At 37.6% G+C, this 14,205-nt stretch overlaps 1 protein-coding gene across 1 annotated transcript in view; it reads left to right on the top strand.

Moving 5' to 3' along the window:
• Nucleotides 1–14,205, top strand: part of CDH20 (cadherin 20) — a 73,980-nt gene that overhangs the window by 15,620 nt on the left and 44,155 nt on the right. The window contains 2 exon segments of the mRNA XM_036762359.1: nt 2,843–3,010; nt 10,093–10,280. Of these exon segments, the coding sequence (XP_036618254.1) occupies nt 2,843–3,010; nt 10,093–10,280 (356 nt within the window).

Genomic DNA, 14,205 nt, shown 5'->3' with positions numbered 1-14,205 from the left:
CTTTGGGAATGATATCCAGTAAATAAAACACATTTTTATCACTTCACAGTTGACTAAAAAATAGAGAGAATATAAGAGACATAATATGAAATGTAGAGAATATAAGATCTCATTATCATTGTTTATTGATTAAAGAAAAAGCATTCAACTCCATAGAACAAAATGTCTATAAAAATAAGTTTCTTTTAAAAACAAGGTGGCTCCCATTCATATATCAAGAACATTCTAGATTCCTTTAAAGATCTATAATGCAGAAATAACCATGTTCAATGACCCTCTAATAACAAACATAAAAGCTGACCCAAAAGAACTAAAATAGGAAGATGATGGAGGTGATATGGCATAGAGTCCAGGTCAAAAAGAGATTCCTGGCAGATGATGAGCTCATGCTCCTGCTTATAGATAATTTTTTTTATTTTATCTGTCCCTCAGACATTACAGAGCCTCCTGAAGTTCTGTAATAACTCACAAAAATTGGGCCCATCTAGTCACACAGCAAAGACTAATTGAAGGAAGAATGTTAGTTGCCCAGACTTCACCATGAATCTGAATGGGCGCTCCATAGCGTTTATCAAACATTATGTATATCAAGGACAGACAGTTCAGAGGGACAAGGAGCTGGGCACAAAGTTGATGAGGAAGAGAATAGGCTGATTTACTTTATGAACATTGCAAAGCACTTTGACTGAACCCAAACTTGCCACAATACCAATGGCCCATCCTGGCAATATAAACATGTTAACAGTATTACCATATTTCAGCAAGAGCTGGAATACTACTGCTTCTGAATAATTGAGGATGAGCAATGTAGAGTGAGCAACAGAAAGGTGTGTGGTGGGCATAAGCAGGCTCCAACATATAACCAGTGAGGAACTCCTAAGATGAACAGGAGAACCATGTAACAGAAAAAGGAGACACACTGGTCATATGGCAAGGGCAAAAGATGTCAGATGGACAGCCAGAGTGTTCCAATGGCGTCCTCATGATGTTGGGAAATGATGAGGAAACCCTCCAGAACAATGAGTGGAATACCTGTAGAAAACTTTTGGTCAGCATGGATGAGACTCACACAGTAGGTGCAGGCAAGAATGGTTGCAATCTGTATATTTGGAGGGAACTCCCAAATCAATAAATAATAGAACCATTTGAATACCTGAATCAAATCATTAACATCTTCATACTAGAAACACATAATATTAGACCTAGAAGAGACCTTAAAACCCATATAATCCAAAACTTTGTTTTTGTGGATTGGTAAACTAAGACCCAGAGTTGTTAAGTAGTTTGGCCAGAGTCATACAACTAGTTAGTGGAAAGTCTCAGATTAGAACTCAGGTCTCTTGGTTCCCAGATCAGCATACTTTCACACCACAGTACGTTAATAAAAAGTAAGATCCTCCATAAGGAATGAGAGATCAGTTTTTGAATGGAGAAGATAGGTTGTGGGAGCATGTGAATGTGCTTCTGACAAAGAAGGTACACACGGAATAACACAATATGGAAGCTCAAGGAAGGGGTGATAAACGTAACATAAGAGTTCTGCTTGCTTCAGAGGAGAATCAAGCTTCTCTGCAGAAGGGAAGGTAGTAAGGATATCACAGAAAAACTTGATTTTATATTACTAGTAAGCTAATATAAATTTGTTATTTTCCCCCAAATCCTAAAGAGAAACTTCATTCAGAATACACTGAAATATGAATGGAGAGCACATTGTTAAGATGATGTTGCTAAGTCCTCTATATCCTCAGATAAACTACAAATTATTTTGACAGCTCCTGAGGGACATCTGTAAAGTCAAGGTCAAAAACACATGAAAAAGCTGCCCCCGAAGGGCAGAGAGAGCATTTAAAAAGAAGAAATCCCATGTATTTCATTTTAGAAAGTTAGCAGTATAATTCAATATGAATGTTATATGAGTCAGACGAGAAACTGTTCCCTTTCTTTTTCACATAAAAATACTATTTAGTCACAAATGGGATTATAAATCTTGGAATGAATAAACCTTTCATCTTTCTTTCATGTCCATACTTAGTACTTCAAATAAACAGAGAACATATTTCCCAATTGGCCACTGTTATATAATGGATCCATAGCAGGATCCAAACCACATATTCCAGTGCATTATGATTTCACTCTCATTTCTTTCTTAAATGAAGCACATGTCATCCCATAGCTGTTCTTCTGTTGTTTGGAGAGATTTATCCTCTGTGCTTGTTAAAAATAAACAACTCACAGAGCATTCTTCATGTCTCAGGTTTACTGAACATAGTACACTGTGAGCTTGAAAGTAAGCAGAAAAAAAAAACAAAATAGGAAAGATTCAAAACAAAACAAAAATGGAAATCTATCCCCAAATCCCAGCCTCACTTTCCTGTGGATTGAAGAAGTGGGAAGTAGTAAGGCAGGAAAAGGTTAATTAAAGAAAAGGACATGTTTACTGCATTGGTAAAAGAAAAGAGGAATTTTATAAATGTCCAAAGAGCAGTAGCTCTGTGATGCTCTATTCTTATGATCAAAAGTTCATTATCTTTGGTAAGTCAGACTAGGCAGTAATAGTGTTGGTTTCTGTTTCCTAGTTCTATAAGAGAAGTACTGCTGCCACCTCACGTTCCCTTTCAGTAATGTGACCAAAATGAAAAGGTCCCGGAAGCTGACTTTGCTGGAATATTTGGGGATACATTCAATACCACTTCCTAACTGGTACTTCAGAACCCCAGTAATATAAGTAGTCTATATCTTGATTTAATGCTCACAACACATGACTCAAAGACTATCTCTTTCCAAACTGGATTTGAGATTTATAATTTGCCTTCTTAAGAACAGACTTTTTGCTATTCTGCAGGTGTAATTAGGACAGCACTCATGAACATGGATAGAGAAGCAAAAGAATACTATGAAGTGATTATACAAGCCAAGGATATGGGAGGACAGCTTGGGGGATTGGCTGGAACAACCACAGTCAACATTACCCTCTCTGATGTCAATGATAATCCACCTCGATTTCCTCAGAGTAAGTATATATTAAATGTGCTTGGTAGGCAATACCAGGATGAAATTGAGATCTCTCATGAAATTTCAATATGTTTTTTCCTAGTTTCTCCTTAAACTAAATAACTCTGAGACCTCATTTACTAGCTTTATTTAGCAGCAAAGACATAGCCATGATAACTTTCAACATATACTTATTTATTCTACACAGGATGTTAAAATGTGTTTTCTTGTATAATTATACCTATCTAAATAAATTACAGCAATGATATACTTGTAATTTTGAAATATTATTTAGGAAACTTGAAAATAAGCCATAATTCTTGAGAGACAATATTATAGTGGAAAGAGAATAGTGCTAGAAATAAAATATAAGCTGCTTGAGAGCAAGAAATATTTTCTACTTACATCTTTATATCCCCATTGCCTATCACAGTGATATTCACAAATCAGATGATTAAGAAAGATGCTCATAGAGCTAATTTGAATTGAGTAGAAGTCATACCATCTGAGTTCAGATCCTATTCTGCTATTTGCTCAATAAAGACACTTAGCCAGTTCTCTGGACCTTAGTTCCTAAAAATGAGGAAACCAGACTAGATGAGCTCCAAGATCCATTCCGTTTCTAGATCCTATGCTTAGCTTTCCCTTCCAAATAATTTTGAAAAATAATTAGATTCACATAAATTCTATTAGGTTTGGAAATTGTATCTCCCCCATCAATGTTATCCTCTCTCAGCCACCACTATCTTCTTCTAGACCTCAAGCATTAGAGCAAGGTTGGCAATTACTTTAGCTTTTGATTTGTCATTCAATCCATATTTGTCAAATACTATGTTCCAGACACTATGGGGAATTCAAAGATATATAAAAAGATTCCTTACTCTAATGAAGCTTGCAATCTAAATGCAAAAATGAAAGATGCGCACATTAAAAAAAATCAAATAATCGCAAGGAATTATAATTGGCAAAGCAATAATAAAGATCATATATAACATAATCTAACATGACATGATATGCCATAACATAACATGATATAATGTATAATATATCATAACATGACATGACAAAACATATATAGTATATGACATGCTGTGACATTCTATAATCATATAACATGATGTGATATATGCTATTGTCATTTAAAAGAGTGATTATTCTTACCAGAAAGGTATGACTTGAATGGAGCTTGAAGGATAGGAAGGTACACATAGAGGGAAAGGAGGTAGTTCCTGTAGGATGAAGCAGTACTGAGTCTATCAATCAATCAATAAATCTTTATCGAGTTCCTACTTGGTGCTAGGCATTTTGCTGGGTGCTGAGAATACAAAGACAGACATGAAACAGTCCCTTTCCTCAAGGAGCTCACATTCTATCAGGGAGACAATGCATATATAAATGAGTACATACAAAATGAAACAAGGTAATTTTTGGTGGAATTAATTAACAAGTATTTATTAAACACTGTTTATTTGTGAAGCACTATGCTAAGCTCTGGGAATACAAATATAAGTAAAAATAAAGACAACCCCTGCCCTCAAGGTACTTACATTCTAATGGAGGAAACATATAAAATGAAGCTACAAAAGAGGAACAGAGGTCATACCTGGCACTGGCGGGGTGGGGGATGATGGAGAGGTCCAGAGTGTAGCCTGATGAAAAATGAAGAGATAGCTGACCTGGACACCCCCTTTAAATAGAGATTCTGAACAAACCAACCAATCAGAGGGAAAAGTCCTAAGTGTGTTTCAAAAATATGACTTCCAGGGGTAAAGTGATCTTTCAGAAAGTAAAGGTTTCTGGGACATTGAGGATAAATCCAGAGAGCAGAAATACATGGCAGAAGAGGGCAATAGAAGCTAAGAGGCATTAGAAAAAAAAGCTTCATGTTTATGGTAGAGCTTCAGAAGAGTTTTGAAGGAAACAAAAGTTTGTACAACTTGAGGAGGGAGTGCATTCCAGGCAAGGGGAATGGCCAGGTCAAATCTACGGAGAGATACGGTATCTCATTTGTGACAAGAAGGTCAGTCTGATTGGACCATAGAGTACTGAAAGGGGATCTGTACAGAAATGAACAAGACAAACTAGAATAAACTAATCAATTTCCCATAAGGTTGGGGATAGATTGTGAAGAACTTTAAGTGCCAAGATAAGGAATTTTGACTTGACTTTGTAGGCAATTATAAACCTTAGGATGTTTTACAACAAGGGAGTAATATGATGAAAGGGCTGTTTTAGAAAGATTTGTCTAAAAGCAGTTTGCATGAAGGATTGCAATAAGAAAATAAGGAATGAGAATATGAATGTAGAGGCCACTGGGGTAATCTAGGCATAAGGTGATAAAGGCTTGGGCTAGAGAGATGGCATGCGAAGAAGAACAGAGAAGAGTTAACAGATTGTGTTGTCTTCTTGAATGGGGAAGGGGTTGGGGACAAGGGTGAGGGGGAATTAAAGATGACTGGAATGTTTCAAACTTTGGTGTGTAGGAGAATTATGGTACCAATAATATATGTAGAGAAATCAGATAAAGGAAAAGATGGCTTTGGGAAGAAGACGAGTATAGTTTGAGATTTATTGGCTTTGAGTTAAGGAAATGTCCTTAACTCAAGTATTTAAATAGAGATTCCCAGAAGACTGTTAAACATATCAACTAAGAGGGATTGACAAGTGTAATAACAACCACATTGGCACACCCAGTATGGCTGCTAGTGCAGATTCTTTTATCTGCTTTACTAGGAAAGCTACTTAAAAGGGGTCAATGGTATTCTTTAATTAAACAGAAAAAATAGAGAAGAGAAATAAAGACCAATGGACAGGGCTCTACTGCCTGAACCAAAATGTTACATCCACCACTGAATTGAAAGAGCCTTTACCTCTGAGGAGTAGGAGAGTTCTGAACATACAGCCACTCAGTCTCAATCAGAGAATCACATCTTTCTCATAAGCGAACCTCCAAAGCAAAAGCTCACCTCTCCGAATATATACTTGTTCAGCTAATAGGCTCAGTGCCTAATTAGAAAGTAACAAAAGGTGTGTAAGCCTTCCTACAAGCAAGCAAGGTTCCCTTAATGAGCTCCACATGAGGCCTATTGATGGGCAGGAAAGATCTTATCCCCCATTAACCTTACAACAAGATGAAAGTTAAGGGGGAAGGGGAGTCTTCAGAAAGGAACAAGCATCTATTAAGCACCTAACTATGTTTCAGGAACTGTGCTAAAAGCTTTACAAATATTATCTCACAGACATTTTCTCAAATAATGAATTTGTCAAAATTTACATGGTCTGGAAGAACTGGTAAGAGTCTAAACAAACCAATGTGTGAGACAAATGCCATAAAAATATGTAGTAAAGGTACCTTATTATGCTGTAGTTATACTTCAAGGAAAATCCTATCCCTACCAGCAAACAGTCCACAGGCATTTATTAAGGACTTAATATGTGCCTGGCACTGTGCTGAGAACTGAGGATACGAGCAAAAAGAAAGATAGTCCCTGACCTTGAGGAGCTTACATCCTAATGAGAAAAAGGCAACTTAGAAAAGCGGAAGGTGGGGGAAGGTGCCCACACTAGGGCACAGTGTTAAAGATGAGAAAGTCAGAAGCACAGCCGGGACAGGAATGAAAGTCAGCCTGCCCGGGCCCCTCTGAAAAAATGGAGGCACTGGGAGGAACTCACCAATGGGAGATGGGAGCAGTGTGGCAAGAGTGGTATTCCACAGTGAAAAGGCTGCAAGAAAAACTGAATGTGCTAGGGCAGGAGTGGGGAACCTGCAGCCTTGAGGCCACACATGGCCTTCTAGGTCCTTGGGTGCTGAGTTCAAGTTTTACAGAAAAAAATCCTTTTAAGATTTGTTCTGTGAGGTTTGGATTCAGTCAAAGGGCCAAACCCAAGGGCCTAGAGGGCCACATATGGCCTCAAGGCCACCCCTGTTCTAGGGAAAGGAGGCCCTGAGTGCTGACGGATGCTTAATATAAAAACCCTAGATCATGAGTAAATTATTTAGGAATATTGTTGGTGAAATGATAATCATGAAAATGATATTATTATAATACTAACAATTATGATGATATAATATTTATGATATAAAATGTCTTTATATATAGCACTTTAAGGTTTGCAAAGCACTTTGCATTCTGCTAGGTCCTAATTAGGGCAAATAATGAATCCTGTGAAGTGTTTACATTATTATAATTCCCACTGCATATTTCCATTGGACTGGAACCAATTAACATATTTTAGATAATTATAACTTTGAATAGTGTAAATTTGGATACATTTGACTATTTCACATGATTCATTATTCATGCTAATCAAAACTTATCTGCTTGTTATCCATTTGATTATCAATTCAAGCAGGCTATTATCCCCACTTCAAAGACAGGAAACTGAGGCACAGAGAATTTAAGTCACTTACTCAAGGTCATGCAACTGATAAGTATCTGAAGTCAGATTCCAACTCAGGTCTTCTGACTCCAAGTCCAGTGGCCAAGGCACTTTAGCCCCTGGCCTTTAAAATATAACAACTCCAAACAACATAATACAGCGAATCAGTAACACCAAAGTTAGTTCTGCTCCCCAACTCCATCATCTGAAAGGGATTCAAGGATCACAGCTTTAGTAATAGATTCCTGTGTATTTCAGTCATGCCCTGTCTTCTTCTCTTGAAAGTCAAATAACTGACGGAGAAGATGGGACAGAGCAAAACTACAGATTATGTTCCATTAAAGACAAAATGGAAATCAACAATGGAAGTTTAAGACCGTGTGCTTCCCAGTGTCCTCCACATATTAACTCCTCTTCTCCTGCATTCTCAATGGCTTGCTGATGTTTCATTTTTCTTCACTTTACATCATTTCCTTTACTTTATTATTGCCTTAGTTTACATCAGAAATTCCCCTTACTTTCCTGTTGTTATTCAGTCACATCTGACTCTTCATGACTCCATTTGGGGTTTTCTTGGCAAAGATACTGAAATGGTTTTCCATTTCCTTCTCCAGCTCCTTTTACAGATGAGGAAACTGAGGCAAACAGGGTTAAGTGACTTGCCCAAGGTAACACATCTAGTAAATTTTTGAGGCTGGATTTGAACTCATGTCTTCCTGATTCCCGGTCCATCGCTCTATCCACTCTCCCACTTAGCTGCCTCTCTTCAATTTACATCATTATTTACTCTTATGATTCACTGAAGCCAAGTTCAAGTGAGTTCCATCTCCTTCAAATTTACCTTCAGTTATTTCTTCTACTCCATTAACATTCTGATTTTTTGTCCCCTTGTTGATGGGAATCACTTTTGTTTTCTACTTTCAAAAATCCATGACTACTTACTATAGGCTATTGATAAATGGCAAACTTACCATCCCATAGTTCACTAATTTTTATTTAGCTGAATATTATGAAGTTAAACAAGTAGGAGCCCTTGTACCTCCCTCACACTTTAATATACTTATGTGTTCAAATTATATATGTCCATCTGTGTCAGTCAGTAAACACTTATTTATTAAGTACCCACTACCTGCCAAGCACCCATGACAAGTGCTGGAGATACAAAGAAAGGTGAAAGACAATCTGTGTCCTCTAGGAGCTCATAATCTAATGATTATGTGTACATGCTTGTAGGCATGAAACACTATATTGGGCATCAGGAATCCTGACACCATCAACTGTGCATGTAACCTTAAACCAGGTACCTGTTGGCACATCACAACCATCCTCTTTTCTAGGCAAGAATCAGCCTAAATTCTCATTATACAAGGCAATGTGTGGTTTGGAGCTGCCTCCTTTCCTAAAGCTGTCTGAAATTCAGGGCCTCTGTATTCAGGCTTCATCACGATTTGGGAAATGCTTTAGGAGAGAGAACACATTCTTAGGAAAATGTGGTTGTATATTTGTCTTCATTATTTAGTTATGACTCACTAAATAATGAGGATTGTTAAAAAATTTAGCTCCCTGGCGGCCAAACGTTTTGACAAAGAAAAATATCCATGGGCCTGGAAACAAACCAAGGCAGATTGGGATCTATGTCATGATGGAGAAAAGAATGGCATTACCTTGATGATAGATGAAGTCAAAGCTAGCAGGGGACTAACAGGTAATCCTCTCATAATGACAAGCACAGTTCCGTACTCAGTGTTTTCCATGGACCTGATCCCAGAACACAGAGGAAAATATACCAGAGACTTGTTCCAAAGTTAGGCACCATTATTAGGGTGCTATTGCATCAGTAATTCCACTTACATTCTATTTACATACTTTACCTGGAGCTTGGGGAGATTCACTTTCTGTAGTTATTACTCCAGTGTGCATGACTCACATACCCTTTAGCGCTGGGGGGGAGGTCCCATTCACCAGCATGCAGGTCCCACTGTCCTACCCAAAGTGCGGAGATGTAGCTGTGGGTACTGTCTGCAGAGCAAACAAGTAGTTAGTTTTTAAGATCTATGCTTCTCTTGAAGGCAGTTAATGAATTAGTTGATGATGTATTGGCAAAGCTGTTTGGAGAGACACCTAAGTTTAATCGAAAGAAGTAAAAGACTGGCACATAATGATAATTCTTCCCAGGCCAAAAGCAACAGTTGTGCTTTAAAAGGGGTGAGGGACACTCACTAGAATGAGGACTGTTCTCTTTCCTTCTCGGCCCTGCTGCCACAGCAAATTTATTTTGGATGGACTGTGTGCATCTCATTTTTCCAGCACTCCAGTGTTTTGCTTTGCTGTTGAGACTTACAGAATGTTGGAGATAAAAGGGACCTTGGAGATCATTTTATAAATGAGGAACTCATAGCCCAAGAAACTTAAGACACATGTACAAGGTCACCCCACTACTGGGGCACACTAATAGAATCTGATTCAAGCAATGGGTCCTTGAAGCTCAACCAGAAGCAACAAATGAGAAAATGTATTGAAAGTGTTTTGTAAACCTTAAAGTCCTGTGTAAATGTTAGACAGGAAACCAGGAAACTAAAACTTTATACTCACCACTCTACCCTACAGGATAACTGTAGCTTATGGTTTCTGTTGATGACTGGTGGGCTGCTCTACATAGTACCAGTATGTTTACATATTGACATAGGGTTGACAATTCCCCCTTTCCACTTCTCTTTTCAGAGCACTACCAGATGAGTGTGTTGGAATCAGCTCCAGTTAGTTCTACAGTGGGACGTGTATTTGCCAAAGATCTGGATGAAGGAATCAACGCAGAAATGAAGTACACCATTGTGGATGGAGATGGCCTGGACACCTTTGACATCAACACCGATCCGAGTTTCCAAGTTGGCATCATAACAGTTAGGAAGGTAGCATATATTCTTACATTAATCACTTTTTTACCCATAGAAATATATGAACAGTTTTATATAGTGTTTTATGGACTACAATAGATAGTAATGACCATATGAAGGAATAAATTAATGAACACGAACTGAGTAAGATTACATTGCAAAGCTCTATTAGGGCAAAAAAGAAATTCTCAACTCCTTGCCTACATGTGAAAATTGGCTGTGTCCTCATTTTACACAGAGGGTACTAGGTCATTAGAAAAGTATATAAATATGTCATTTCTCCACACTAATTTCCCAGTTCACTCTTTACCCATTTAAAAAATCTTTGTCATTTAATTATCCAATGATGTGAATGATTTGATCAATATTTGCAGTTGAATAGCACACATTTTTTACTCTAGTGTATCATAAATAACAATAAAGTAAGCCATAAAATTATTTATGCATCAATAAATAATATGCAGGGGATTTTTAATTGCTACTTGAAGATCCATAAATGCTAATGAGACTTGAAGAAGCTTTATCAAACACGACTGTTTAAGTGATTGCTAGCTCTAGGTAGGATATCACGGAGCCCAAGAAAGCATGGTTTTGAATACAGGCTACAAACCCAAGCTGGAAGATGAATTCTGTCCTTTTTTAATTTTTAAATTTGATTAGATAGGAAAATGTATTCTTAATTTAAAAACTCAATAAATTATTCTTTAGGAGAGGAATAAGGATTGGACTTGTGATTTCATCAGCATAGTAACACCAGGTGAAGAAATTTCTTTACCAGTGCAAGTCAGCACCTTCCTCTCAGCTCATGGTCTTAGAGAGCTTCAGGTGACTTGCTCAGACAAACTCAGCCAGCATACATCAAGTCTGGGTGAGACTTGAACCTAGATTTTCAGGCCAGCTTTCTATCCACTTTACCACACTGCCTCTAAAAACTCTATTTTCAAATTTATTGAAGGGTATGCTTCATAAAAGGGTTTGAGCTCCATAAAAAGTCTTGCATTAGAAGCAGAGTTATAACTAGGGCAGGGTGATCAGAGGTCGTCCCCACAATGCCAAACTATAAAGAGCATCGACTGCACTTAACAATCCTTCAGCAGAATAGAAAGAGTGTTCAGGAGTTTCTGACTCGTGGTATCCTGGGATCTTTTCTCACCTTGAAATGAATATGTCTTTAGGAGTTAATTTGAGGCTTTCTTTTGTACTTTCTTCTTCCTCCTCCCCAAGTGCAAAAAATAGTTAGTTATGGTTCTGTTTAGAAGATTGTAAGAATTATCTGAACTTATATAGTTTTGTAGCAGGGAAAGAATTGAGCAATTAAGAGAGAAACAATCAGACAGATACACAGACAGATAGACTATGATGGAGCCAATTAGAGCAAAAGTTAGTTTATCTAATTTTCTATCAACTAGAAATGGCTATTAACCAGCCTGACATTTATATATATACTGTGATAATTGGTGTTCAAAATGATGAGACTAAGGTTTTGAAAGACCCTAAAATACCTTCTGCATCATCAAGGAAATGTTGAGTGCAATTTTAGCATCAGGGTATTTTATTATATTCTAATTCTTTTAAAATTGGTAATGCATGTCTGGTACTATAAAGTAATTAGACTCTTTTTCATTTGTGACTTATAGAATCCGCTTCATTACCGTATAATCACACCTCATATATCGCAACTCTCAGTTAATTAAAACATTTAATTAATGTGATGAAGTGGATAGAGAGCTGGCCTATGAATCAGGGAGGCCTGGGTTCAAGACCTGCCTCTACCACATACTGGCTGTGTGACCCTAGGTAAGTCAATTAACCTCTCTGTGCCCCCAAGCAACTCTCTAATACTGTAAATTGCAGAGAGGTGCCAATTTGCATTGGTAATAGGAGAAGTTCTCACCTGGAATTTGGTATACTAATGATATCACAGGTCAAGTCCAAATAAACAATCAAAAAACTTCCTTAGATCACACCAGATGAGACAGAAAGTTTCCCTAATTTGCCAATTAATGATTAATAAAATTCACTTCATGCATTTAAAATTCTAACTTATCTTTTAAAAGTAATAGATTTGGGGAAATGTCTTTCAAAGAAAACTTACAGAAGAGACAGTCAACATCTATAAGAGAAAGTGGTAGTCACAGGTCGCTTCATCAAGAGGGTGTCATTGAGAGAGACTGACCCCATTGTCGTTTTCGTCAGGCTAGATTGACACAACAGCAGAATGCTATAGATGTCATTTACATAGATTTTAGCCTGGGATTTCGCAAAGTCTCATGATATTCTTTCAGAAAAGATCAAGAACTATTACGTTGCTGTTGTTGTTCAGTCATTTCAGTCATGTCCAACTCTCCGTGACCCCGTTTAGGGTTTTCTTGGCAAAGTTACTGGAGTGGTTTACCATTTCCTTCTCGAACTCATTTTACAGATGAGGAAACTGAGGCAAACAGTGTTAAGTGACTTGCGCAGGGTCACACAGTTAGCAAGTATCTGAAGCCAGATTTGAACTCAGGTCTTCCTGATTCCAGGCCCAGCACTCTATTCACCATGCCACCTAGCTGCCCACTGTGACCTTGGCATTAGTGCAATTAAGTATATTAAGAAAAAATTGAGTAGTCAGACGCAAAGAGCAGTTGTTAATGGTTAGAAGTCAGTTTAGATGGGCATCTCCAGTAGTGTTCCAGGCATCTGGGCTTAGACTTGTGCTATTTAATAGAGAATCGTAGATTTCAACCTGGAAGAGATCTTAGAAGTCAGCAAGTCCAATCCCTTCATTTTACAGGTGAGGAAATGATAAGGTAAGGTGACCTGACCAAGACCACACAGTTATTCCATAGCAGTGCCAGAATTGGAATTCATGTCTTCTGACTCTCAATACCGTACCCTTGTATAAAGCATAAGTGACAGGTTTGTAAAAGCTACAGAAGACACACAATTAGAAAGAATAGTTAACATCTTGGATGCCAGAGTAAAGAAGTGAAAAGACCTCAATACGGCAAGAGTTAATAGCAATGGACTTCATCTAATACATGGGCATAACTGCAATCTTTAAACTTGGGTTCAAAAATTAATTTACAAGTTTATAATAGGGAAGCATATCTAAAATTCTGCTTTTTCCCTGGATGGTAGACTTGGGAACAATGGATGGATATAGCAAATTTAAGTTTGATACGTGGAAATACTTCCTGACCCTTAGAGCTTCACCAAAGTGGGATAGATTCCCTGGGGAAGAAGAGGTTGGACCTTACTAGAGGTCTTCAGCCTAAGGCTGAATGACCCCTTGTAAGGGTATTTTGTAGAGGGGTTTCTTTTGCAGGTATATGATAGTCTAGAGAACTCTGAGGTCTCCTCCAACTCAGAGATTCTGTAATTCTCTAACTAATATTTATTCCTTCTACCAAAATATCATAAAATAGCTTAAGCCTCAAAAAAATTGCCACTCTAGAGCTGAAAGAAGCTCTAAATGGTAATATTTTCCAACCTCTTACTTCCAAGCAATCTAATATCAACATCAGACGAGACAATGGATTATCTATTTTGAGTCCTTATGGAACTTCATCCTTATTTTGACAAAACACATATCAAATCTGTCAAGGTCATTTTCAATTCTTTTCCTATATGTTGAGGTTTTATCACTCAATCCTAACTCAGTTTCAGTGTCAAACCTATCGACCATGACCTCAATTTCATTATGTAAGTCACAAATAACATTTTAGATAATACTAAACACAGAGCCTACCCCCTTGGGACAAAATCCTGCTACTTATGCCAGGCCACATCTTGCTACTTTGTTATTAAGAACATGCCATGGATCAGAGCCAAAAGCCTTCCTGAAACATAGATCCATTACATCGATTGATTTCCACTGGTCTCCAAAGATTGTCACTCTTCTAAAATAAGAAACTGAATTGCCCTTATTAGACTGCCTCTTCTTCATAAAATCTCA

This window comes from Trichosurus vulpecula, chromosome 1 (genome assembly GCF_011100635.1).
Source record: "Trichosurus vulpecula isolate mTriVul1 chromosome 1, mTriVul1.pri, whole genome shotgun sequence".
Classification (NCBI taxonomy): domain Eukaryota; kingdom Metazoa; phylum Chordata; class Mammalia; order Diprotodontia; family Phalangeridae; genus Trichosurus; species Trichosurus vulpecula.
The sequence above is the reverse complement of the archived record's forward strand: the minus strand, read 5'-3'. Positions and strand labels throughout refer to the sequence as shown.